Source organism: Octopus sinensis, unplaced genomic scaffold (assembly GCF_006345805.1).
Source record: "Octopus sinensis unplaced genomic scaffold, ASM634580v1 Contig08889, whole genome shotgun sequence".
NCBI classification, from domain to species: domain Eukaryota; kingdom Metazoa; phylum Mollusca; class Cephalopoda; order Octopoda; family Octopodidae; genus Octopus; species Octopus sinensis.
The window spans coordinates 44,685-69,728 of record NW_021831404.1 but is presented as its reverse complement, the minus strand read 5'-3'; the positions used below and the strand labels follow the sequence as shown (position 1 = coordinate 69,728).

At 38.7% G+C, this 25,044-nt stretch overlaps 1 protein-coding gene across 1 annotated transcript in view; it reads left to right on the top strand.

Moving 5' to 3' along the window:
• The window catches only part of LOC115228010 (zinc finger ZZ-type and EF-hand domain-containing protein 1), a 155,888-nt gene that overhangs the window by 99,788 nt on the left and 31,056 nt on the right, over nucleotides 1-25,044 (top strand). The window contains exons 49-61 of the mRNA XM_029798686.2: nucleotides 825-888; nucleotides 3,007-3,155; nucleotides 5,238-5,379; nucleotides 7,844-7,907; nucleotides 9,083-9,193; nucleotides 10,585-10,628; nucleotides 12,435-12,629; nucleotides 14,215-14,342; nucleotides 17,061-17,137; nucleotides 18,662-18,743; nucleotides 19,966-20,087; nucleotides 22,642-22,777; nucleotides 23,337-23,390. Coding sequence (XP_029654546.1) covers nucleotides 825-888; nucleotides 3,007-3,155; nucleotides 5,238-5,379; nucleotides 7,844-7,907; nucleotides 9,083-9,193; nucleotides 10,585-10,628; nucleotides 12,435-12,629; nucleotides 14,215-14,342; nucleotides 17,061-17,137; nucleotides 18,662-18,743; nucleotides 19,966-20,087; nucleotides 22,642-22,777; nucleotides 23,337-23,390 — 1,368 coding nt within the window. The remainder of the gene's footprint in view (nucleotides 1-824; nucleotides 889-3,006; nucleotides 3,156-5,237; nucleotides 5,380-7,843; nucleotides 7,908-9,082; nucleotides 9,194-10,584; nucleotides 10,629-12,434; nucleotides 12,630-14,214; nucleotides 14,343-17,060; nucleotides 17,138-18,661; nucleotides 18,744-19,965; nucleotides 20,088-22,641; nucleotides 22,778-23,336; nucleotides 23,391-25,044) is intronic.

Below are 25,044 nucleotides of genomic sequence, written 5' to 3'. Positions count from 1 at the left end.
AGCACAACATACAGCCCGGTCTGGGAATCGAACTCACTACCACATGATTATTAGTCAGATGCTCTAACCACTGAGCCATGCACCAGGCATAGCTGTGTAGTTAAGAAGCTTCTTTTGTAACCACACGGTTTCAGGTTCAGATCCACTGTGCAGGTTCAGATCCACTGGAAAAGTGTCTACTTCCATGGCCACAGGCTGTCCAGAGTCTTACGAGTGACAGATGAAAACTGTGAGGAAGCCTGACATGTGTGAGTGTGTATGTGATTCCCACCCACTGCTGGACCAATGATTGTTAGTTTGTACATATGGTCATTCACGACTGAATGGAGTCTTTTCTTCCTTTCACACACACACACACACACACACATGCATGCATGGATATATATATCTCTTTATTGCCCACAAGGAGCTAAACATAGAGGGGACAAACAAGGACAGACAAAGGGATTAAGTCGATTACATAGACCCCAGTGCGAAACTGGTACTTTATTTATCGACCCCGAAAGGATGAAAGGCAAAGTCGACCTCGGCGGAATTTGAACTCAGAACGTGACGACAGACGAAATACTGCTAAGCATTTCGCCCGGCGCGCTAACGTGTCTGCCAGCTCGCCGCCTATATATAGTTGCGGGAGCATTAATGGCTTGGCTTTGCTATGTAGTTACATGATTTTTATCACATATTTCCTGTTAGGTACCTAATACATTAGTCTTACCTTAACAATGATTCAAAACCATTGTTATCTTGAGTTTGTCGGGTAACTTTTTCTTGTTTTCTCCCTTTTTTCTCAGTTTTGTATCCTTCATCTCTGTTTCTATTTTCAGATGAATGATCTAGTCTTTCTAACAAAGACAGACTTAGCAACTTTCCTTTTCAATATGGCAAAAGGTAAGTTCTTTATTCTTAATACTGATGATGATGATGATGATAATAATAATAATAGTAATAATAATAATAATCCTTTCTATGATAGGCACAAGGCCTGAAATTTTATGTGAGAGGGATAGTCAATTACATCGACCCCAGTGCATAACTGGTACTTATTTTATTGACCCTGAAAGGATGGAAGGCAAAGTCAACCTCGGCGGAATTTGAACTCAGAATGTAAAAACAGATGAAATGTCACAAAGTTTTTTTCCCCCTGTGTAAACGATTCTCCCCACTTGCCACCTTAATAATAATTATAATAATAATAATAATCTGTTCTACTATATGCAGGGCAGTCGATTAGATCGACTCCTGTATGCAACTGGTACTTAATTTATCGACCCCGAAAGGATGAAAGGCAAAGTTGACTTTGGCAGAATTTGAACTCAGAATGTAAGGATGGCCAGAATGCTGCAAAGAATTTTGGCCGGTGTGCTAACAATTCTGCCAGCTTGCCACAATAATAATAATAATAGTAATAATAATAATAATAATAATAATAATAACAACAATAGTGATGATGATTATGATAAAAACATATCTACACATTTTTATATCTGTTCTTTTACTAGTTTCAGTTACTGGACTGTTGCCATGCTGGAGCATTGACCTTTGAGGTTTTACTTGATCATGTTGACCTCCATACTTATGCTATTGATTTCTATTTATGAAACTGCCATGTTATAGATTTGATAGTTTTGACATGAAGAGATGCAACTCAACACTGGTAAACATGCTAATAATTCTGCCAGCTTGCCAACTTTATGATGATGATGATAATAATAATCATCATCGTTTAACATCCGTTTTTTCCTGTTGGCATGAGTCGGACAGTTTGACAGGAGTTGGTAAGCTGGAGAACTGTACTGGGCTCTAGTTGTCTGATTTGGAATGGTTTCTATGGCTGAATGCCCTTCCTATCGTCAACCACTTTACAGTGTGTACTGAGTGCTTTTCAAGTGGCACCAGAACGGGTGCTTTTTGCATGGAGCCAGAATGGGTGCTTGTCAAGTGGCACCAGCACAGGTGCATAATATGAACTCAGAACATAAAGCCAAAAGAAATGTCGCTAAGCATTTTCCCCAGCGTGCTAACAATTCTGCCAACTTGCTGACTTAATAATAATAATAATAATATTAATAATAATAAAAGTAATAATAATCCTTTCTTTATTAGCCACAAAAGCCAACAGAAATAAGGTTGGACATTACAAAACACGAAGGACAAAGTGGGGTTACATAAAGTGTTGTGCAAAAAGTCGATAACAATGGAAAATATAACAAAGGAAAGGCCTAAAAGAGGCAAGCAACTCAGGGCTACTCAGGGAGACCCCAAGAATCCACAAGTGCCCCAACCACTAGGGCAACAGCCCTCTCCCCATCTTTCTTTCTCAGCCTTGGAAACTCAAAAGCACATTCTCAAAGTAGGCCTGTTGACATGGAATAATAATTATTATTGTAATTATTATTCCATGTCATTATTATAGTCCAGCCACGTAGCTCAGTCGGTAGAGCATCAGACTTTTACAGGGCAATGTAGAAGTAATCTGAGGGTCGTGGGTTCGAGTCTCTCTGCGGGCATAAACCATTTTTAGGTGCAGGAGTGGCTGTGTGGTAAGTAGCTTGCTTACCAACCACATGGTTCCGGGTTCAGTCCCACTGCGTGGCACTTTGGGCAAGTGTCTTCTACTATAGCCTCGGGCCAACCAAGGCCTTGTGAGTGGATTTGGTAGATGGAAACTGAAAGAAGCCCGTCGTATATATATATACGTGTGTGTTTGTGTCTGTGTTTGTCCCCACCAACATCGCTTGACAACCAATGCTGGTGTGTTTACATCCCCGTAACTTAGCAGTTCAGCAAAAGAGACTGATAGAATAAGTACTAGGCTTACAAAGAATAAGTCCTGGGGTCGATTTGGTCAACTAAAGGCGGTGCTCCAGCATGACCACAGTCAAATGATTGAAACAAGTGAAAGAGTAAAGAGAGTATAATAATATTCATAATTTGTCTTACCCATGCCTGGATGGAAAGTGAAAGTAAAATGTTGATGATGATGATGATATTCACCTTTCTTTGCAGACAATATGATCACAAAGAACTGTCAGGTTGATTACATAGATGAGACTGAAGAACTGGAAGAGTACAAGAGACACATGAAACTGTTGAAGAAGATCGACAGACAGGATGTTATGCACATGTATGAGGTGAAGAAGGGTGCAGAGAAAAAGGTAAGATGAACATTCAAGCTTTTCAAAAAGAAGAATTATTATTTTAATATTATTATTGTTATTGAAAAAGCACCATCCGATCGTAGCCGTTGCCAGCCTCGCCTGGCGCCCGTGCCGGTGGCATGTAAAAAGCACCATCTGTCCGTGGCCGTGGAAGGGCATCCAGCCATAGAAACACTGCCAGATCAGACTGGGCCTGATGCAGCCTTCTGGCTTCAACAGACCCCAGTTGAACCGTCCAACCTATGCTAGCATGGAAAGCGGACACTAAATGATGATGATGATGATGATTGAAGTCAGCAAGTTGGTAGAACCATCAGCGTATCGGGAAAATGCTTGACAGCATTTCATGTCATTATGTTGTGAGTTCAAATTCCACTGAGGTTGACTTTACCTTTCATTCTTTTGGAGGTTGATAAAATAAGTACCTGTTTAATACTGGGGTCAGTTTAATCAACTTAGCCCCTCCCCACAAGAGCACTGGCCATGTGCTAAAATTTGAAACCAATATTATTATTATTATTATTATTGTTATTATGTAGGGTGGTCAGTTGGCAGAATTGTTTAGTGTTGGACAAAATACCTTGGGGTTTATAATTATAGCTCTGTGTTTCGAGTTCAAATTCAGCTGAGGTCATCTCTGCTTTTCCTTCCTCTGGAGTCAATAAAATAAGGTGCGCTAGCTTAGTACTGGGAGGGGTGGAGTGGGGTCACTGGTTAGCACTAACATTTGCCCTTTAAAATTTTTTCTAGCCCTGTGCCCACATCAGAAACTACCATTATTATTACAATTATTATTATTATTATTATGAAGGTGGCGAGTTGGCAGAATTGTTAGCACGCCGGGCGAAATGCTTAGCGGCATTTCATCTGTCTTCACATTCTGAGTTCAAATTCTGCTGAGGTCTGAACCATGCCATTCAGCCTTTCGGGGTCGATAAAATAAGTACCAGTTGAACATTGGGGTCTATGTAATCGACTCATCCCCAACTCCCCCCAAGCTGCCCTTGTGACAAAAATTTGAATAATAATTATTATTATTGTTAAGAAGGCAGCGAGTTGGCAGAGTTGATAGCACGCCAGGCGAAATACTTAGTGGTATTTTGTCTGCCGCTACGTTCTGTGTTCAAATTCCGCCGAGGTCGACTTTGCATTTCGTCCTTTCAGGGTTGATAAATTAAGTACCAGTGAAACACTGGGGTTGATATTATCAACTCATCCACATCTTTAGAATGGCTGCTCTTGTGGCAAAATTTGAAACTGCTGCTGCTGTTGTTGTTGTTGCTGTTGCTGCTGCTGCTGCTCTTCCTCTTCCTCTTCTTCTTCTTCGTCATAATTTGAAAGATATATCTAGTGTCTCTTTTCTTACATAATAAGATTGAAAAAAATGCATGAATAAAAGAAAACCTACAAAAACAAGTCCCTGTTTACCTTGGTTTCTCATGCAGTATAATGAATATCTATTTAATTTGATAATGTACTGCATGGTAGACCCCCACCTCACCCACCACTGGTCTATCTCATGCTTATCATTGATTCCTTGGAAACTCAGCCCCTATCCAACCAGTGGTAAAAATTGTTAAAAAAGGAAATGATAAAAAGTTGTTGGAGATTTGAACAACTGAAAAATGCCACAATCCATTGAGAATGTCTCTAAGTGATCGTTTGAGCTCTTAAAAGTAACACGTGTGCTTGTGTGTGTTGACATTTGTGCCGTTCCCAGAATTACTGAGCTACAAGTGGTGACATTGTTGCTATTTACTTTGTCAACAAATCATCTGACATTTTACTTTTGAAGACATATAAAATGAGATATCTTGCATAAAAAAACAAGTAGGACTTCATGACAGGAAGGGTAACAGGCTGTATAAATATGCTTCATTAACATATTCATCTAACCCATGCCAGCATGGAAAAAATGGATGTTAAAACAAATGTCAAAGGTTCCTGGAACACCTTGGAAAGTGTATAAGTTTTTGTAACATGTTTTGAAGTAAAGAATTTTTTTTATTGTAGTGGTTGTAATACTGACATTTAATATTAATTTTATTATTTTTTTCTTTTCTCTTTTCTTCGTTTCAGGACATGGTGATTTTTATGTCCAAATTCTCAATGCTTCTGGAAATGCAGTTTGAATGCAACAGTTGCCAGAAGATCGTACACAGCCACTATAAATGCCTTCAGTGTTCTGCGCTTGATTTTTGTGCCTCGTGTATAACTGGAGGTAGGTATTTTGTCATCAGAATGAGTGAGAGCTGAAGGTTTGTAAGATAAGGGCTGAGATACTGCATGATGATGACCGAGAACTGAGGTTTTGCATGATGTGGCCTGAAAGCTGAGGCTTTGCATTGATTGAGGATTGAGTGCTAAAGGTTTGCGTGATGAGGACAGAGAGCTGAGGGTTCACTTGCTGTTTAGAAATATACTACTCAATGTATTTCTTTTGAATTACCATTTTGAATGCAGTAAATATGCACAATCCATTGAGGATGACTTAATATAATCACTTAACTGGGTAGTAATAGCAGTCAAATCTCTCTCAAATCACAGCCTGCTAACTAAAAAAAGAATAAAAAAAGGAAACACATTAGATAATGAAGTTCTAGATAAACTTTGTTGGAAGAAAGAAAGCTGGCTTGGGCTTTGAAACAACTTTTCAGTGACCAAAACATAATTGAATGAATTTGCATTGAATGGCATTTTATTAACACAACTTGTTATTGACACAGCTTCTTATCAAAATGACTCCTTGCCAACACAACATTTTATTGAACTTTGAAACAGTTGTGCTTGTTATATTGTTGTAAATGTATTTTTTATTTTGTAAAACAATTTTATACATAGAACAAGTTTAAATATGAAATAATTTCTGTTTCTAAATTAATGCTCATGTAGTTGTATTTTTAACCCTTTCGTTACCAACCCGGCTGAAACCGGCTCTAACTCTAAGTACAAATGTCTTGTTTCTATAAGTTTTGAATTAAAATCTTCCACCAAACCCTAGTCACAATATATGTTCCTAACACTAGCTGAATGATAACTAAGTTATTTTACTAAATTCTTTGTTATATTTAAAGTAATGGAAAGAAACACAGAGCATCTCAAAATAAATACAGTAACGAAAGGGTTAAACAGTTTTAAATGTAGAATAATTTTTAATATAAAACAAGTACTAGAGATTGCGGCAATGTCAAATATGAATATAATATGTAATGACTGAAAATGTGTAACAAGAAAGGGTCGTACCCGTATTATATAATTGTAGATGCATTATTAAAAGGGGTTACACATATATCATGGAAAAACAAAGGTATGTTTATCATAGAGGAAGTTTTGAGAATCACTTACTACTACTACTACTACTACTACTACTACTACTGCTGCTGCTGCTGCTGCTGCTACTGCTGCCGCTACTACTACTACTACTACTACTACTACTACTACTACTACTACTACTACTACTACTACTCATTTAACGTCTGTTGTCCATGCTGGATGGGTTGGTTGGTTTGACCTGGGCTGGTAAGCTGAGGGGCTATAACTGACGCCCGTCTGATTTGGCATGGTTTCTATGGCTGGATGCCCTTCCTAATACCAACCACTCAGAGTGGGTGCTTTTACTTGCGACTGGCATGGGTGCCAGTTGCGTGCCACCAGTTTCTGCCATGACTATGATTTCACTTGTCTTGTTGGGTCTTCTTCTCAAGCATGACAATGCCTGAAGGTCTCGGTCATTTGTCATTGACTCTGTGAAGCCCACTGCTTGAAAGGTGCTTTATACATGCCACTAGCATTGCCCACATTGCCTCCATGAGGCCCAGTAATAATAATAATAATAACAATAATAATAATAATAATGAATGCCCTGATGCAGTACCAGACAGTGGCTCTCATGGCTTCTTATCTTGTATTGAAGTGTTATTATGTACATTGTTTTGTCTTGGTATAAAAGATGGGCTACAGCAAATATTCTGCTTAATACCACAGATTTGCTTGTCAGTTGTTTGACCGTAACCAATTGAGCATGTCCCTTAGTGGCTGACAATATGTGCATCTTTGATCAAGAGCAGAAGTAGTGGGGGAGAATCATAGCCATGTGTTGAGATGGATTCTTTGGGGTTTGAATAATTCACCTTTGGAAATATGGGTGGTTTTTTCAACATCCTTAAACAACCCTTATTCAGGGACCTTTTCAGTGGGATGGGTTACTCGACCAGAAGAAAATTCTAACTGGGCCCCACCTGCAAGGTCATGCGCTGTTTATCTTGATATGAGATCACCATGTCGCGCACATATGGTTGTGATGCATGTGCCTAGTGTACCCTTATCAGGTGGGTAGTCATGATGGGTATAGTGGGCTTCGTATATTTTACCTCAGTGTCACTTTGATGGCATGCACTGCTCTCTCACTCAATAATAATAATGATATCATATTTGACTCAAGCCTTTAGCTTTCGGATTACTCTGTCAAACGATACTTATTTTTATTCACATTGTTTTGAATTAATCATATATTATCTTGTAGGTTTTAGATTTCAGTAATGTGATTCTTTATCTTTAGAATGACATCACAGGCTAGGCGCAAGAGGCTGGATCGTACCAGTTTGAATGTAAAGCAGGTAGAATATTTAGGCTAAATTTGGCCCATTTAAATGTTAAGGAATTAATGTGGCTTTTCTTTTTCCCAGGTTGTTTCAAGAACGATAAAGAAAATGAAGACCATAACGAAGATCATGATATCATATACATAGCGTAAGTACTTTATCTTAAGGATTACCAGTTTGCTGAGGATGGACAGGGTGGTAGGGTTTCATACCCACTGATGGATACTATGCAGATTTTGTTGCCAAAAGTTTTAACTCCAACAGCCTTGTCCACTGAGCTGTTAACAGTGGTCTTGGCTATGACCACAGTGTAATAATAATAATAATAATAAACATTGTGTACAGTGCTCAGGTGCACTACAACTCATCTAAAGTGCATATATAATCAGGTGTAGTTTCGACGGATTTCGGAAAGCATGAGGGCCTTAAAGGATGCAGTGTCATGGCAGTCAACAACTGACGCAGGCAGTTTATTCCATGCTTCAGCAACTCTAAGCGTGAAGAAATGTTTCCGAAAGTCATGGGAGCTGTGTTGTTTTCTGACTTTGTAGGCATGTCCACGTGTGTTAGACACATGGAGATCAAAAAGGTGTTCAGTGTTGTTATTGGTGAGGTGGTTGACAACTTTGTGGGCGTTTACCAAGTCCGTCGCCAGACGCCGGAGCTTCAGTGAATCCATGCCCAGGGAATGATATTATACTGTGGTACCTGTTTATAGCTTGGTGGGTTGGGATTTTGTTAGTTAAGTGTCTTGTTCAAGAACATTGTCTAATTATACCAGACTGTAATACTTATTTACAGCTAGGTGAACCGATTGATGATCGGAGGGTTTAATGAGAAAGGGGTCATCATACATGTATTGTAATAATGGCACAAGAAGTTTAATGAAAGCCTGACAAATTGTAATGTTGTGCGTGTCTGTAGGTGTGTGTGCGAATGTCTTCAACATTTAACATTGGTAATTGACTCAGTACAGTGAGTCCATTGCCATAAATGCTATAAAACTATACCAAATTGTGGCCCTTACTTATAGCTAGGTGGACCGATCTAGTGAGAGTTAAGTATCTTGGCTGTGGACACAGTAATGTGCTTTTTACTATTCTGTGGTACCTACATATATCTAGGTGGACTCAGCTGATGATTGTTGTGTATCGTGGCCATAGACTTAGTAAAGTAGCACACTATGGTACTTACCTACATGTAGATATCCTGGCTGTGGACATAGTACATGTCTAATTATAAGCTGTGTGATGATGATCATGGTAATGACTTTATTTAAGACTGATTCTCTTTTCTTTTATTTTATATTTACTCAATTTACAGTTATCACTGTGATGTTTGTAACGGTTATATTATGGGGACCAGAGTTCAATGTGCTGAATGCAGCTACCATGTCTGTTTCGGATGTTACAAGCTTGGACAGGTTCCTTCACCGTAAGTTCTATCTGCTTTTTTCACCCTTATATTTTCATATTTATTTCTGTTTGAAGTGATGAACTGGATTGGATTGCCCATGTTTAGTCCACTGCAGGATGAAGACCTCATATGTTCTCTCCAACCAACCATGTTCTGATGTGGAGGCCATGAATTTCAGCTTGAGATCATACTGATTTGATGAACCTACTCTGCCACACTCGCTCAGCACTGGCTTGGCAGAGAGGTACACTTTTTATGCTCTTACCCAGTGTATACGTACGCACATACATATGTACATACATACATACATACATACGTACATACGTACGTACATACATACATACATGCATATGTACATACATACATGCATACATACATACATATGTACATACATACGTACGTACATACAAACAAACAAACAAACAAACAATAGATTGGACTGCCCATGTTCAGTTCACCGCAGGCCACCGCATATTCTCTCCACCAACCATGTTCTGATGTGGAGTCTGAATTTTACCTTGAAATCTTACTGGCTTAATGAGCCTACCCTGCCACACTGGCTGAACATCGCTTGACAACCAATGCTGGTGTGTTTACATCCCCGTAACTTAGCAGTTCAGCAAAAGAGACTGATAGAATAAGTACTAGGCTTACAAAGAATAAGTTCTGGGGTCGATTTGCTCGACTAAAGGCGGTGCTCCAGCATGGCCACAGTCAAATGACTGAAACAAGTAAAAGAGTAAAGAGAGTATATATATATATATATATATATATATATAATAATAATAAATATTAGGGAATAAATCCAAATTTACAGGGAAAAAATCAGATTTAGGATTAAATCCAATTTTATTGTAAAATATTATATAATATTATTAGAGACAAAACCACTATTTTGCAAAACAAAGAAAGACTTAATCAATACATAAAATTTTAATAAAAAGTCAAAAAAACCGCCACTACAATTGTTTCTTGTCCTGATCGACAATCTTCAGGTGGACTTCCAATAAGTCAGTTTCATAATTTGAAACTGACTTATTGGAAGTCCACCTGAAGATTGTCGATCAGGACAAGAAACAATTGTAGTGGCGGTTTTTTTGACTTTTTATTAAAATTTTATGTATTGATTAAGTCTTTCTTTGTTTGTTTTGCAAAATAGTGGTTTTGCCTCTAATAATATTATATATATATATATATATATATAATATATATATATATATATATATATATATATATACACATATATATACACACTTGTTTGTATTTTGTTACTATTTTGATTCAGTGCTTTTTATTATCTGTCAATTATCCTGCTTCCATATTAGTGGCAAATTTTGGCATTATGTAGTTAAATTTATAATTATTGTTTTATCAAATATAATTAACTGTTGTATTGTTTAATATTTTAGCCACAAAACTAGTCACAAAGTCAAAATCATTCCTCGCCTCAAATGTAAGTTATGGTCTCTCTCTTTCTCTCACCATCTTTATTATGATTCTTCAAAAATTATTCTAATTTACATGTATTTTAATTGCAACTAGCACTAATCAAAATCTGGATATTTTTTTTTATTACACTACATTGCCATTTATGTATGTACATGTGTGTGTGTATCTATCCATCAATCCATTGATGTGTGCATACATGGCTGTTAAACATTATCATTATTATTACTGGTCCTCTGAAGGGAATTATCATAATAGTGTACTGGCCATGTGACTAGTACCAGCTGATCCATTACAACTGGATAAGCTTAACCCTTTAACATTTAAACCAGCCATATATTCTATTTTATGTTCAAACTGGCTAGATCTGGCCTTTCACACCTACTCTGCAATGTCATTTTGAAAAGAAACAATCACATCGTTGAAATCTCAAAACTATGAGATAATGCATTATTACTTCAAAACAATGTGAATAAATAAGCATTATATTCGATAGAATAATCTGACATTATTTATATTATTTACATTTGATGGATATTTGTCCTCACCTTGTTTGTTGTTAACACAACATTTCGGCTGATATACCCTCCAGCCTTCATCAGGTGTCTTGGGGAAATTTCGAACCTGGGCTCTCATTCCTAAGGTATTTTTCGATGTTGTTGTTGTTATTATTATTCAGGTCACTGCCTGGGATTGAACTCAGAATCTTAACCCCAAGATTCTGAGTTCGATTCCAGGCAGTGACCTGAATAATAATAATGATAATAATGATAATAATAATAACAACATCGAAAAATACCTTAGGAATGAGAACCCAGGTTTGAAATTTCCCCAAGACACCTAATGAAAACTGGAGAGTATATCTGCCGAAATGTTGTGTTAACAACAAACAAGGTGAGGACAAATATCTGTCATATGTAAATAATGTTCATAATTCCTCATCTCTTAAATATAGAACTGTAGAATAATCTGAATGCTGAAGGCTTAAATATGCTCCGTCAATAATCATTTGGAAACTACTGAGAGAGGAGTGCAAATGAAAGCAAATACTGGTTATGGTAGAACACTAATCTAAGAAACGTTAAGACTACAATGAAACATCTCTGTGATACAAGGCAGCTGTCTTCGTGACTCTGTGCTGCTGAAGTTGGGATATGTCTAATAAGCCCATGTGTCTTTTATGCCATCAAATATGGTACAATTGTAATTTGGGTTAATTTCTAAGCCTACTTCCAGCTAAGGAGATAATGGAAATATTCTATCCATTCTATGTTCAAATTGACCAGATCCAGCCTTTTACACCAGCCTTGCAAAGTCATTCTAAAAATAAGCAATCACATCATCCAAATCTTGAAGCTATGAGATAGTACATGATTAATTTATATCAATGTTGAATAAATAAACATTACATTTGACAGAGAACACGGAAGGTGAAACGGTTAAAGATGGCTGCCTGTCATGTGACTCTTTCTAGCACCGAAGATAAATCTCTCTTTCTTAAGCCATTGTATTTAACCTTTTAGTATTAAGATTATTTTGTCAAGTATAATGCTTACTTATAATCAGACTGTTTTGAATTAATTTTGCATTATCTCATAGCTTCAAAATTTTTACGATGAGATCGTATATTTTTAGAACTACAATGTAAGGTAGGTATGACAGTCAAGATCTGGTTGGTTAGAATATAAAAGAGGTAAGATATTTGGGCTGGATACGGCCAGTTTAAATGCTGAAGGGTTAAATTTCTTACAACAACCACACACATACATGTACAAACCTATGTATAAAATGGTATATTTGTTTATTTGTGTAGCAAAGTCCATTGTGATAGAGACCTACATACAACAACATGCCTGGCTCCTATATAGCTGCCTGGCTCTGCAGTTAAACAGGATGACGCACCAGCCTGCTGACACATGTGGAATCCGGTACCACGAATTGGCTGTTAATCTCAACAACAACTGTATCAACATGGTACTAAATGACCTCCTGAACGGGTTCAGCGAGAGTGAGTATATACCTTATCTAATTGCCTACCCCACCATCCTATTGCTTTTCTTTTACAGATGTGAGAAATTGAAGCTTTCTTCACTGGTTGACTGAACTGATAGGTGAAATTTGAAGTCCCAATCAACATGAACTTTATTTTCTCTATAGATACTTGTATGCAGTCATGGAAAAAATAGCATGTAAAAAATTTCTTCAAATTACATCCTAATGGCTTAAAACAGATGAGGACACATGCTATCCTTAACAAAATGATGAGATGATCATAGCTTTGGTATTTTTGATTATAATTATGAGCATGGCTGTGTGGTTAAGAAATTTGCCTTCTAACCTCATGGTTTCAGGTTCAGTCTCACTACATGCCACCTTGGGTGTCTTCTACTATTGTCCTGGGCTGTCCAATATCTTCTGAGCGGATTTGGTAGACAAACTGAAAGAAGTCTATTGTGTGTGTGTGTATGTGTGTGTACTTGTTTTGACATCACTTGATTGATGTTTCGAATACTCTTCGAGACCATGTTCAGGCATGGAGAAATATTACTTTGTTTGGAAATGGCTGAGGATTGGCAACAAGAAAGGTATCTGGCCTTAGAAAACCTGCCTCAACAAACTCTTTCCGATGCATTCAAACATGGAAAAGAGAACATTAACCCTTTCGTTACCAACCCGGCTGAAACTGGCTCTGGCTTTGAGTACAAATGTTTTGTTTTCATAAGTTTTGAATTAAAATCTTCCACCAAACCTTAGTCACAATTTATGTTCCTAACACTAGCTAAGTTATTTTACTAAATAAGAATAGTAAGCATTGTTTATACACTCAAACATACACCCCATTCTACACATACATATGCTCACGCACATCATCATCATTGTCATTATCATTTAACGACCATTTTCCATGCTGGCATGGGCTGGACAGTGTGACAGGTGCCAGCCAGCTGCAGAGTTACCCTGTCTCTTATTGCCTGTTTTGGCATGGTTGCTATGGTTGGATGGATGCCTTTCCTAGCACCAACTGCATTACAGTGAACCGGGTGCTTTTTATGTGACACTGCCATGGGTACTTTATATGTGGCACTGGCATATGTGCCTTATTTGTGAAACTGCCACAGGTGCTTTGCACATAGCACTGGCAAGGGTGCTTTGTATGTGGCACAGTTACCTATAACACACGTGCACCCATATGTTATACATGTGAAGCTAAATATATATGCATGACCAGTCTCAAGTTACAGATCTTATGCTCTTCGCTTCCCTCACTTTCATTCACACGTGCCGGTGGCACATAAAAAGCACCATCCGATTGTGGCCGTTTGCCAGCCTCGTCTGGCACCTGTGCCGGTGGCACGTAAAAAGCACCCACTACACTCACGGAGTGGTTGGCGTTAGGAAGGGCATCCAGCCGTAGAAACACTGCCAGATCAGACTGGGCCTGGTGCAGCCTTCTGGCTTCCCAGACCCCAGTTGAACCGTCCAACCATTGCTAACATGGAAAGCGGATGCTAAACGATGATGATGATGATTAGACAAGTCTAGCCATTCAATATTTCCACCATGTTATTTATGTTTTGTTGTTGTTGTTTCAGACGAAATGAACTTCTTGAAAGAACCACTGTTACTGGAGACATGTGATGAACAGTTTTTCTCCAGCCACATCCACTTCAAACTGCTCTCCCTGCTTGGTACATTGTTCTCAGGAAACTCTAAATCGACGGTATGCACCTCGGGTATCTTCTACTATAGATTTGGTGGATGGAAACTGAAAGACGCCCATTGTGTGTGTATGTATGTATGTATATCACCGTGATCACTGTGACCGACCAGGCTATCAGATGTTGCTACACATCGCTGGTCACAATGTGCTTTGCATTGTTTTAGCCTTTAAATGACGCCATTTAAATGTGTGTATGTATGTATGTATGTATATCACCGTGATCACTGTGACCGACCAGGCTATCAGATGTTGCTACACATCGCTGGTCACAATGCGCTTTGCATTGTTTTAGCCTTCAAATGACGCCACCCCGCTGGCTAAGCGAGCAGGCCAACAGAAGAAAGAGTGAATGAAAGTTGCGGCGATAGAGTACAGCAGGGATCAGCACCATCTACTGCCGGAGCCTCGTGGAGCTTTAAGTGTTTTCGCTCAATAAACACTCACAACGCCCGGTCTGGGAATCGAAACCATGATCCTACGACCGCGAGTCTGCTGCCCTAACCACTGGGCCATTGCGTCTCCACATGTATGTATGTGTGTATATGTATAAATATATATATATATATAGACACACACAAACACACAGGGCTGGATTAAGACCCATTGAAGCCCTAAGCACTTAAAAGATTTTGGTGTCCCTGTTATGTAATTTAAATTATGAACAATAATAAACCGTGTATTTTTCATTTTTCAAAATGAAACAAAACTAACAGTAAAACGGAAAATAATGTTTATTTTTGTATATTTCCACTTTTCTCCCACTTCTTTTAATTGCAAAGTCTTTTGATCAGATCCTCACTCTGTCCACCATGAAAATTTTGAAATTATATTTCCCATCATATAAACCACATTGCCTTTCATTGCTCTGGAGGTGAGGGGTGGGGGTGTTAGTACACTAAAGTATTAGTCAAGCACTGGGTCCAAGGGTATCGCTTCCTCTCAAAATGATACCCTCAAAATTGCTGGCCGTGGAAATTCATTTTGAGGGGAAGGGATTGTTGTTTGTTAAGGTTGCAAATTGGCAGAATCATTAAAATAGCTGAGAAAATGCCTTGTGGTATTTGTTCTGGTTCTTTACATTTTCTATTCAAATCCTACCCAGGTCAACTTTTGTCTCTTTCAGCCGTGAAGGAATGACAAAATAATCTACCAGCCAAGTACTGTCTTTGTAAGATAATGATTGAACCTCTCCCATTAAAAATGCTGGTCTTGTGCCTAAATTAGAAACAATTATTATTATTATTATTATTATTATTATTATTATTATCATTATTATTGTGGTTCATTGTGTTCCGAGTTCAGTTTCTGCTAAGGTTCACATAGCCTTTCATCCTTTCAGGGTTGATGAAATAATTATTAGTCAAGTAGTTGGATTAGTGGTATCAGCTAATCCTCTACCCACCAAATTTCTGGCTCTCTGCCTATACTATAAAGAATTGTTATTATCTAGGTGGCGAGCTGGCAGAATCGTTAGCATGCCGGATGAAATGCTTAATGGTATTTTGCCTGTCGTTATGATCTGAGTTCAAATTTCGTCGAGGTCAACTTTGCCTTTCATCCTTTCGGGGTCGATTAAATAAGTACCAGTTACGCACTGGGGTCGATGTAATCGAATTAATACCTATGTCTGTCCTTGTTTGTCCCCTCTGTGTTTAGCCCCTTGTGGGTAATAAAGAAATAGGTATTTTGCCTGTCGTTATGATCTGAGTTCAAATTCCGCCACTACGTTCTGAGTTCAAATTTCGTCGAGGTCAACTCTGACTTTAATCCTTTTGGAGTCGATAAATTAAGTACCAGTGAAACACTGGAGTTGATATAATCAACTAGTCCTCTCCTCACAAACTCCAGGCCTTGTGCCTGTAATAGAAAGGAGTATTATTATTATTAAAATGGTGGCAAGCTGGCAGAATGCTTAGCAGTATTTTGTCTGTTGCTGTGATCTGAGTTCAAATTCCACTGAGGTCGACTTTGCCTTTCATTCTTTTGGGGTTGATAAATTAAGTACCAGTGAAACACTGTGGTCATTGTGATCGACTAGTCTTCTTCCCCCAAATTTCAGGCCTTGTGCCTATAATAGAAAGGATTATTAAGGCAGCAAACCAGCAGAATTGTTACCATGCCAGACAAATTGTTTTGTGGCATTTTGTCTATCTTCCTGTTGTGAATTAAAATTCTGCTGGGGTTGACTTCGCTTTTCATCCCTTTAGGGTCAATAAAACAAGTACCATCCAAACTCTGAGGTTAATGTAACCGACTAGCCCCTCCCCACAAATTTCTGGCCTTTTGCCTATAAAAGAAAGAATTATTATTAAATTTTGAACTAGCAGAATTGTTAGTATATCAGGCAAAATGTTTTGTAGCATTTTGTCTTTATGTTCTGAGTTCAAATTCCATCAGGGGTTAACTTTGCCTTTCATCCTTTTGGGGTCGGTAAAATAAGTTCCAGTCAAGTAAGGGGTCAGTGTAATCAACTTCTTCCCTTGACCCCCAAAACTGCTGGCCCACTGGCAAAATTTGAAATTGTTTTATATTTGATGCTTTTCCACCTGAAGTTTGCATTGTTTAAATCATCATTGTTTAATGCTTGCCTTCCATGGTTGTATGGATTGGACAGTCTGACAGGAGCTGGCCAGGCAGGAGCCGGCCAGGCAGGAGTCTACTCCAGACTTCTTTGTCTCATTTGGCATGGTGTTTACGATCATTGTTTTTCCTTACCAGATAACTGCCAACAAAAGTGAAAATATGAGCCTCGAGACCTTCACACATTTCTTGAAAACCATGCTGAAAATATCATTGTATGTAGGCTTTTTCTTCTTATTTGTTTATTTTCATTCTTTTACTGGTTTTAGCTGATGGGTAGGGGCCATGCTGGGATACCATCTTTAAGGATTTTAGTTAATTATATCACCCCAGCCCTTAGTATTTTGTCAAGTGGTCATTGTATTGATCCATATTTATTGATTTACTTTTAGAGTTATCTCTCTCCATTGATATATATATATAATATTTATTTATGTATTGAGGCTACCATTGGTTTCATGTTAAGGAATACCTCAACAATTATCAAGCCTATTGTTGAGGTATTCCTTAACCTGAAACCAATGGTAGTCTTAGTACACAAATAAAGAATCTTTACCAATCAATATGGTCTTGAATACTCATTCTTATTGTTTGTTATTTATGTATATACATATATATGTTGTTTTAGATCAGTTTGGATATGTTTGGGACATATTTGACTCATGTAAAGGCTATTTTCACTGTGGTTTGCCACGGAGAAAATTCTTCCTTTAGACAACAGCTGATGAAACACCAACAGTCATCTTAGCACATCCTCAAATTCCTTAGCTATTGTCAGCCCCAGATACCAAGCAAGATAACTCTAAAATTACTTCAGAAGTTGTAGCTTTCATCAGCATCATCATCATCGTTTAACGTCCGTTTTCCATGCTAGCGTGGGTTGGACGGTTCGACCGGGGTCTGGGAAGCCAGGAGGCTGCACCAGGCTCCAGTCTGATCTGGCAGTGTTTCTACAGCTGGATGCCCTTCCTAACGCCAACCACTCTGTGAGTGTAGTGGGTGCTTTTTACATGCCACCAGCACAGGAAAATATTTACTGACAGAATACAAAGGCTGCTTGGTTCAAACAAATTATATAATAGCTATGCAAAGCAGTATTGTAGAAAAAACAAATATACATCTCATCATCATCGTTTAATGTTTGTTTCCATGCTGGCATGGGTTGGACAGTTTGGTAGGAGCTGACCAGCCAGTGAGTTGTCCAGGTTCCAATTGTCTGTTTTGGCATGGCTTCTACAGCAGGATGCCCTTCCTAATGCCAATCACTTTACAGAGTGTGCTGGGTGCTTATGTGCTGCCGGCATGGGCGCCCCTATGCGCCACTGGCACGAGTGCAGTTAATGTGGCATTGACGCCAGTGCACTCAGCATGGCACCGGCACGAGTGTGTTTAATGTGGGAACGGCTTGTGTGCTTCCTACCTGCCACAGGCATGAGTGCATTTTATGTGGAACCAGTACCTAAAAGACAAAGACCTCTCAGCTGGGAAAGGGAGTGGGTGGGGTGGGGGTGGGGGGCACGGCCATAAACGACATACCTGTATGTATGGATGGGCTGCGATTTTACTTAGCTTGTCGTGTCTTCTCAGGTACAGTGAATCACTTGAAGTCTCAGTCCCTTGTCATCGAGACGTCTGGTGATCCGGTCCGCTATATTTCAGAAGACACATCAAGCTCAGTAAAATCTATTGCGTTGTTTAGACTACACATTTCTGATTGCACCTTTTCTTTATATTTGCAGCATTGACACCAATTACGACAGCACAACCCGGTTTATGGCAACTGGGCTGCTGACACGTCTCCTCTGTAGAAGCTCCCTCAAGGTATATTCCTTTCGTTAACCTTTTTCCTTAATTTTTCTTGTATCTTTCATGTTTTATCCTTTTGTTCTTTTTACTGGTTTCAGTCATTAGACTGCAGCCATCTTAAGGGTCTGCTTTTAAGTTCTTTTAGTCAACTATTTATGTCTAGTCTTTTAGTGTTAGTATTTGCTTGGTAAGGTGGCAAGCTGGCAGAATCGTTTGCACGCCGGGCAAAATGCTTAGCGGTATTTCGTCTGCTGTTATGTTCTGAGTTCAAATTTCGCCAAGGTTGACTTTGCCTTTCATCCTTTCGGGGTCGATTGAATAAGTACCAGTTACACACTGGGGTCGATATAATCGACTTAATCCGTGTGTCTGTCCTTGTTTGTCCCCTCTATGTTTAGCCTCTTGTGGGCAATAAAGAAATAAGAAGCTGATGTTTGTAGGATGACTAAGGAATGTATTGGTGTGGACATGTTTCTCAGAGTAGAAGCTGTTTGCTGGGTAAAGTAGAGGTGTGTGCTGGCAGTGGAAAGTATTTGTGGAGGGGAAAAGCCGGGGAAAACCTGCTTAGATCTGATCTCAAGATTGCATTGGAGAAAAGAATTTGAAAGACTCAAGATGATTAAAATGGACGGTGTATGGAAGAACCATCCAACACCTACCATCTTGAAGAAACATATTAAAATGTTGGGAAATAATGGTAGTGAGGGTGCATGGCTCATTGGTTAGAGTATTGGGCTCACAATCATCAGGTAGTGAGTTTGATTTTCAGATTGGGCTGTGTGTTGTGTTCTTGAGCAAGACACTTTATTTCATGTTGTTCCAGTTCATTCAGCTGTAGAAATGAGCTGCGACATCACTAGTGCCAAGCTGTATCGGTCTTTAACATCAGTGGTGTGGAGAGGAGGGGCTGGTATGCACGGGCAACTGCTGGTCTTCCGTAAAAAAACCTTGCCCAGCCTTGAGCTTAGGAGGAGAACTTTCTGGGTGCAATCCCACAGTCATTCATGACTGTATGGGGTCTATTTAATGGTAGTGATGGTGGCGGCAGAGATAGTTATGGTGGCGAAGAGAGAGAGAAAAAGGAAAAGAGAATCTATTGTTTTACTATTTGCTTGTTCTAACCCCTAATCTTAATATTTTAAAGGCTCTTCATCTTCCATGAGAGCCATTTATGAATGAATTCTGTTTAATTTTTCCTAATTTTTCTTGAATTTTCCTTTCTTGCATTCTTTCCCAGTGTGCTGATGAATCGATAGAATCGCTGGCTGGTGATCTTCCTGACTTCCCTTCGGCTACAGCAAAGATCGGCGAGAAAATGATCAATTTCCTTCTTCACCAAGGTGCCTGTAATGTTGAATAGTGAGTTTAACTTCTCAGTGTCATGTTGTTTTTTTAATCTCTGCTTGCTCAGTCATGTACATCCGTGTTTATAAAGTGCTCCGACCATGACCATCTTGTCTCACTTTTGATACATCCAGGACTGGAATGAGATAGTTGGGTGAAGCTGATTTAGTGACAGTACTTTTTGGCACGAGAGTGAGAGAGTGAGTGAGAGAGAGAGAGACAGACAGACACACACAATGAGAAAAAGAGAGAGATATTACAATTTATTAATTAAATATGACTGACTTAAACTCATTCTATCTCCTTATCCACATAAAGAGAAATATGATCACAGAGAGAGAGAGAGAGAGAGAGATTACAATTTATTAATTGGACATGATTGACATGAACACTTTCCCTTCTCCTTGTACACATATAGAGAAATATGCTGACACACATAAGGAGAGATAGAGAGATAGATAGAGATATAGATAGACAGAGAGATAGATAGAGATATAGATAGATAGAAAGATAGCGATAGAGAGATAGCAATAGAGAGATAGATAGAAAGAAAGATAGAGAAATAGATAGATAGAGAGATAGAAATAGATAGATAGAGAGATAGAAATAGATAGATAGAGAGATAGAAGTAGATAGATAGAGAGATAGAAGTAGATAGATAGAGAGATAGAAATAGATAGATAGAGAGATAGAAATAGATAGATAGAGAGATAGAAATAGATAGAAAGATAGAAGTAGATAGATAGAGAGATAGAAATAGATAGAGACAGAAGTAGATAGATAGAGAGATAGAAATAGATAGGTAGAGAGATAGATAGAGGGAGAGAGAGAGATTACAATTTAGTGATTGAACATAATTGACATAAATACTTACCCCCTCTCCATCTACATAAAGAGAAATATGCTTACACTCATATACAGAAAGAGAGAGAGAGACAGAGACAGAGAGAAAGTGTGTGTGTGAGAGAGAGAGATAGATTACAGTTTAATGATTGAACCTGACTGACCTAAACACTTTTCCCCCTCCTCATCTCCCAAAATAGAAATATTCTCACACTTGAACAGAAAGAAGGTTGGAGAGAGGGAAAAATGAGAGAAACATTAAAACATCTGATGTCACATAAGTGGTACCAAAACAGCTGTGCCAAAAATGCCTCCAACCCATCCAATAGTATATTAGCTAATGTGTCCTTTCTTATTTCTGTTTGAGATAATAAAGGTGTGATTTAGGGAAGATTTGGCTGCTATGTCTTCTAAGTCAACCACTATTCTTTTACTCTTTTCAGTCATTTAACTGCGGCCATGCTGGAAACCACCTTTAGTCGAACAAATCGACCCCAGGACTTATTCTTTGTAAGCCTAGTACTTAGTTTATCGGTGTCTTTTGCCGAACTGCTAATTTATGGGGATGTAAATACACCAATATCAGTTGTCAAGTGATGGTGGGGGTGGGGGCAAATTCAGACACACAAATACATATGTACATATGTATGACAGGCTTCTTTCAGTTTCCATCAATCAAATCCACTCACAAGGCTTTGGTCGGCCCAAGGCTATAGTAGAAGACACTTGCCCAAGGCGCCATGCAGTGGAAGTGAACCTGGAACCATCCAATTGGGAAGCAAGCTTCTTACCACACAGCCACTCCTGCACCTGTATATGTTTTATTTTTAACTTGATTCTTGACAGTTAAATGTAGACAGTTGGTAGTTGTGAGTGCAACTGGAAATGGGAGGTCCTTGAAGGGCTGTTTGGAAGAATATCAGAAAGCCTTGATGAATAGAGAAATATCTATGTCAGGAATGGCTGGACACAAAATGGCTTGAAATTATACATAATTATATACAACATTGATGAGACTTTTGTTTTAATATTTACAAGATATTGATAAAATATTGACAAGTGTTTACACAATAGTAACAAGACATTGATACAGTTTTGACCAAGCATTGACATGTCACATTGACATGCCACATTGACATGTTACATTGACAAAGTCTTGACACAGCATTGACATGGCATATTGACAATGTGTTGACACAGCATTTGCAAGGTAATATTGACAAAGTATTAACACAATATTGAGAAGGTGTTGGCAGGATATTGTCAAAGCTATGCCAACATAGTAAAGTGGATAATAAATGGTGATGATATCAAAGTGTTGATGTAATACTAATGTGATTTTGACATAATATTGACATGGTACTGACCAGGAATGAAAGCATGTCAACATGTATCAATACTTCATTATGAAAATATAGAATTAAATATCTATGCAGCTCTCAGTCCACTATGCTGGGTGGTTTGGTGTTAGGAAGGGCATCCAGCTGTAAAAACCATATCAAAACAGACACAGGAGCCTGGTGCAGTCTCCTGCCTGGCCAACTCCTGTCAGACTGTCCAACCCATGCCAGCATGGAAGGCAGACATTAACCAATGATGATGATGATATAACATATTGGTACAGTATACATGAAATATTGATTAAGGACTGATTTAACATATTATCAAAACATATACAAGCATGCAAAGTGAACTTAAATTTTCTGATCTTATTTTTCTATTTCAGTGGAAACACGCAGCAAGCGTGCACAATTGCTTGTATGATACAAAGGCTGAACAAGACTGAACATTGGAACCCAGTGGTGGTTAACTGCCTCTATGAGTGCATCTCACCACTCTTTGAGAAACTTGCCTCAAATCCTGTATGTAATATTTATAGTACAATTTTCTTTTGTTGTGGTTGTTGTTGTTGTTGAACTCCAGGTCCAGCAGATGACATTTGGTCAAAAGCATTTCATTTGTGACCCTGCTGTTTTTAGTTTTTGTGTAAGCATGGGCATGGTTGTGTGGTTAAGAAGTTGGCTTCTCAACTCTGTGGTCTCTGGTTCAGACCCACTGTGCAAGACCTTGGGCAAGTGTCTTCTGCTATGTCCCTGGTCCAACCACAATCTTGTAAGTGAATTTGGTAGATGGAAACTGTACAAATCCCTTTGTGCAGATATATGTGTGTGTGTGTGTGTATGTGTTTGAGTGTGTGCATGTGTTTTTGTGTATGTGTATATGTTTGTATGTGTGTGTTTGTGTGTGAGTATGTCAATTTCACTGTTTACATGATTTCAACCACTTCAAAATAGGAAGTTTTTTGCCATCAGGCCAAGGGTAGTCTTGTGCAGGGGGCAGGGGGTATCAAAAGGATTAATCAAACTCTGTTATTGTCTTGCTTGTACCTAAAACTGATGTTTTCCTTTCTTCCACTTGCAGGAAGGTACCCCACTGGTTTTATTCTGCATGTTTGTACTCACAGGATTCCCTCACGTAAGTGTGCACATATCATCACTATTATTATTATTATTATCATTACCATCTTTTATTGTCATTTAACATCTGTTTACATCTGTACTTGCTTTGGTTGCACTTGACCCAGAAGTGCAAGAACGAAACTTGCTTAGAGGGTGCAAAACCCAGCTCTAAAATGTTTTACAAACAAAGCCAATTTCTTCAATTTTGATATCAAAACAAACACAGATTTAATAATAATGATTATTAGCCTGGTGTAGTCTTCTGCCTAGACAGCTCCTGTCTAATCCTTACAACCCATGTCAGCTTGGAAAGATGGTGAATGATGAATTATTATTATTATTATTAAAGATGGTGAGCTGGCAGAATTGTTAGCATGCTGGATGAAATGCTTAGCAATATTATGCCCATTGATACATTCTGAGTTCAAATTCCACCAAGGTTTACTTTGCCTTTCATCCTTTCTGGGTCAATAAAATAAGTACCAGTGGAGTGCTGGGGTCAGTGTAATCGACTAGCCCGCTCCCCCAAAATTTCAGGCCTTATGCCTTTAGTAGAAAGGATTATCATTGGGTGAGAGAGCAGTGCATGCCATCAAAGTGACACTGGGGTAAAATATACAAAGCCCAGTATACCCATCATGACTACCTGTCTGATAAGGGTACACCAGGCACGTACATCACAACATGTGCACGACATGGTGACCTCATATCAAGATAACCAGTGCATGATCTTGCAGGTGGGGCCCAGTTAGAATTTTCTTCAGGTTGAGTAGCCCATCCCGCTCAAAAGGTCCCTGAATAAGGGTTGTTTAAGGATGTTGAAAGAACCACCCATGTTTCCAGAGGTGAATTATTCAAACCCCAAAGAATCCCTCTCAACACATGGCTATGATGCTCCCTATTATTATTATTATTATTGAGTGAGAGAGCAGTTCATGCCATCAAAGTGACACTGGGGTAAAATATACGAAGCCCAATATACCCATCATGACTACCCGTCTGATAAGGGTACACCAGGCACATGCATCACAACCATATGTGCGCGACATGGTGATCTCATATCAAGATAAACAGCGCATGACCTTGCAGGTGGGGCCCAGTTAGAATTTTCTTCAGGTTGAGTAGCCCATCTCGCTCAAAAGGTCCCTGAATAAGGGTTGTTTAAGGATGTTGAAAGAACCACCCATGTTTCCAGAGGTGAATTATTCAAATCCCAAAGAATCCCTCTCAACACATGGCTATGATGCTCCCCCACTACTTCTGCTCGTGATCAGAGATGCACATATCGTCAGCCACTAAGGGACATGCTCAACTGGTTAAGGTCAAACAACTGACAAGCAAATCTGTGGTATTAAGCAGAATATTTGCTGTAGCCCATCTTTTATACCAAGACAAAACAATGTACATGATAACACTTCCAATCAGTTAAGATCAGAAGCCATGAGAGCCACTGCCTGGTACTGCATCAGGGCATTTATTATTATTATTATTATTATTATTATTATTATTATTCAGTAGTTTTATTTTTATAGCGTGCTTTCACTTCACTACCGAGCGCAGCTCTGTGTGCCTTGGGTATGTGCTGTGATTTGTTGTGATGCTCTGATGGTTATTGTATGGAAAGTGTTCTGCGTAGGATGTGTGCAGTGCCTAGTAGTGCAATTTTCTGT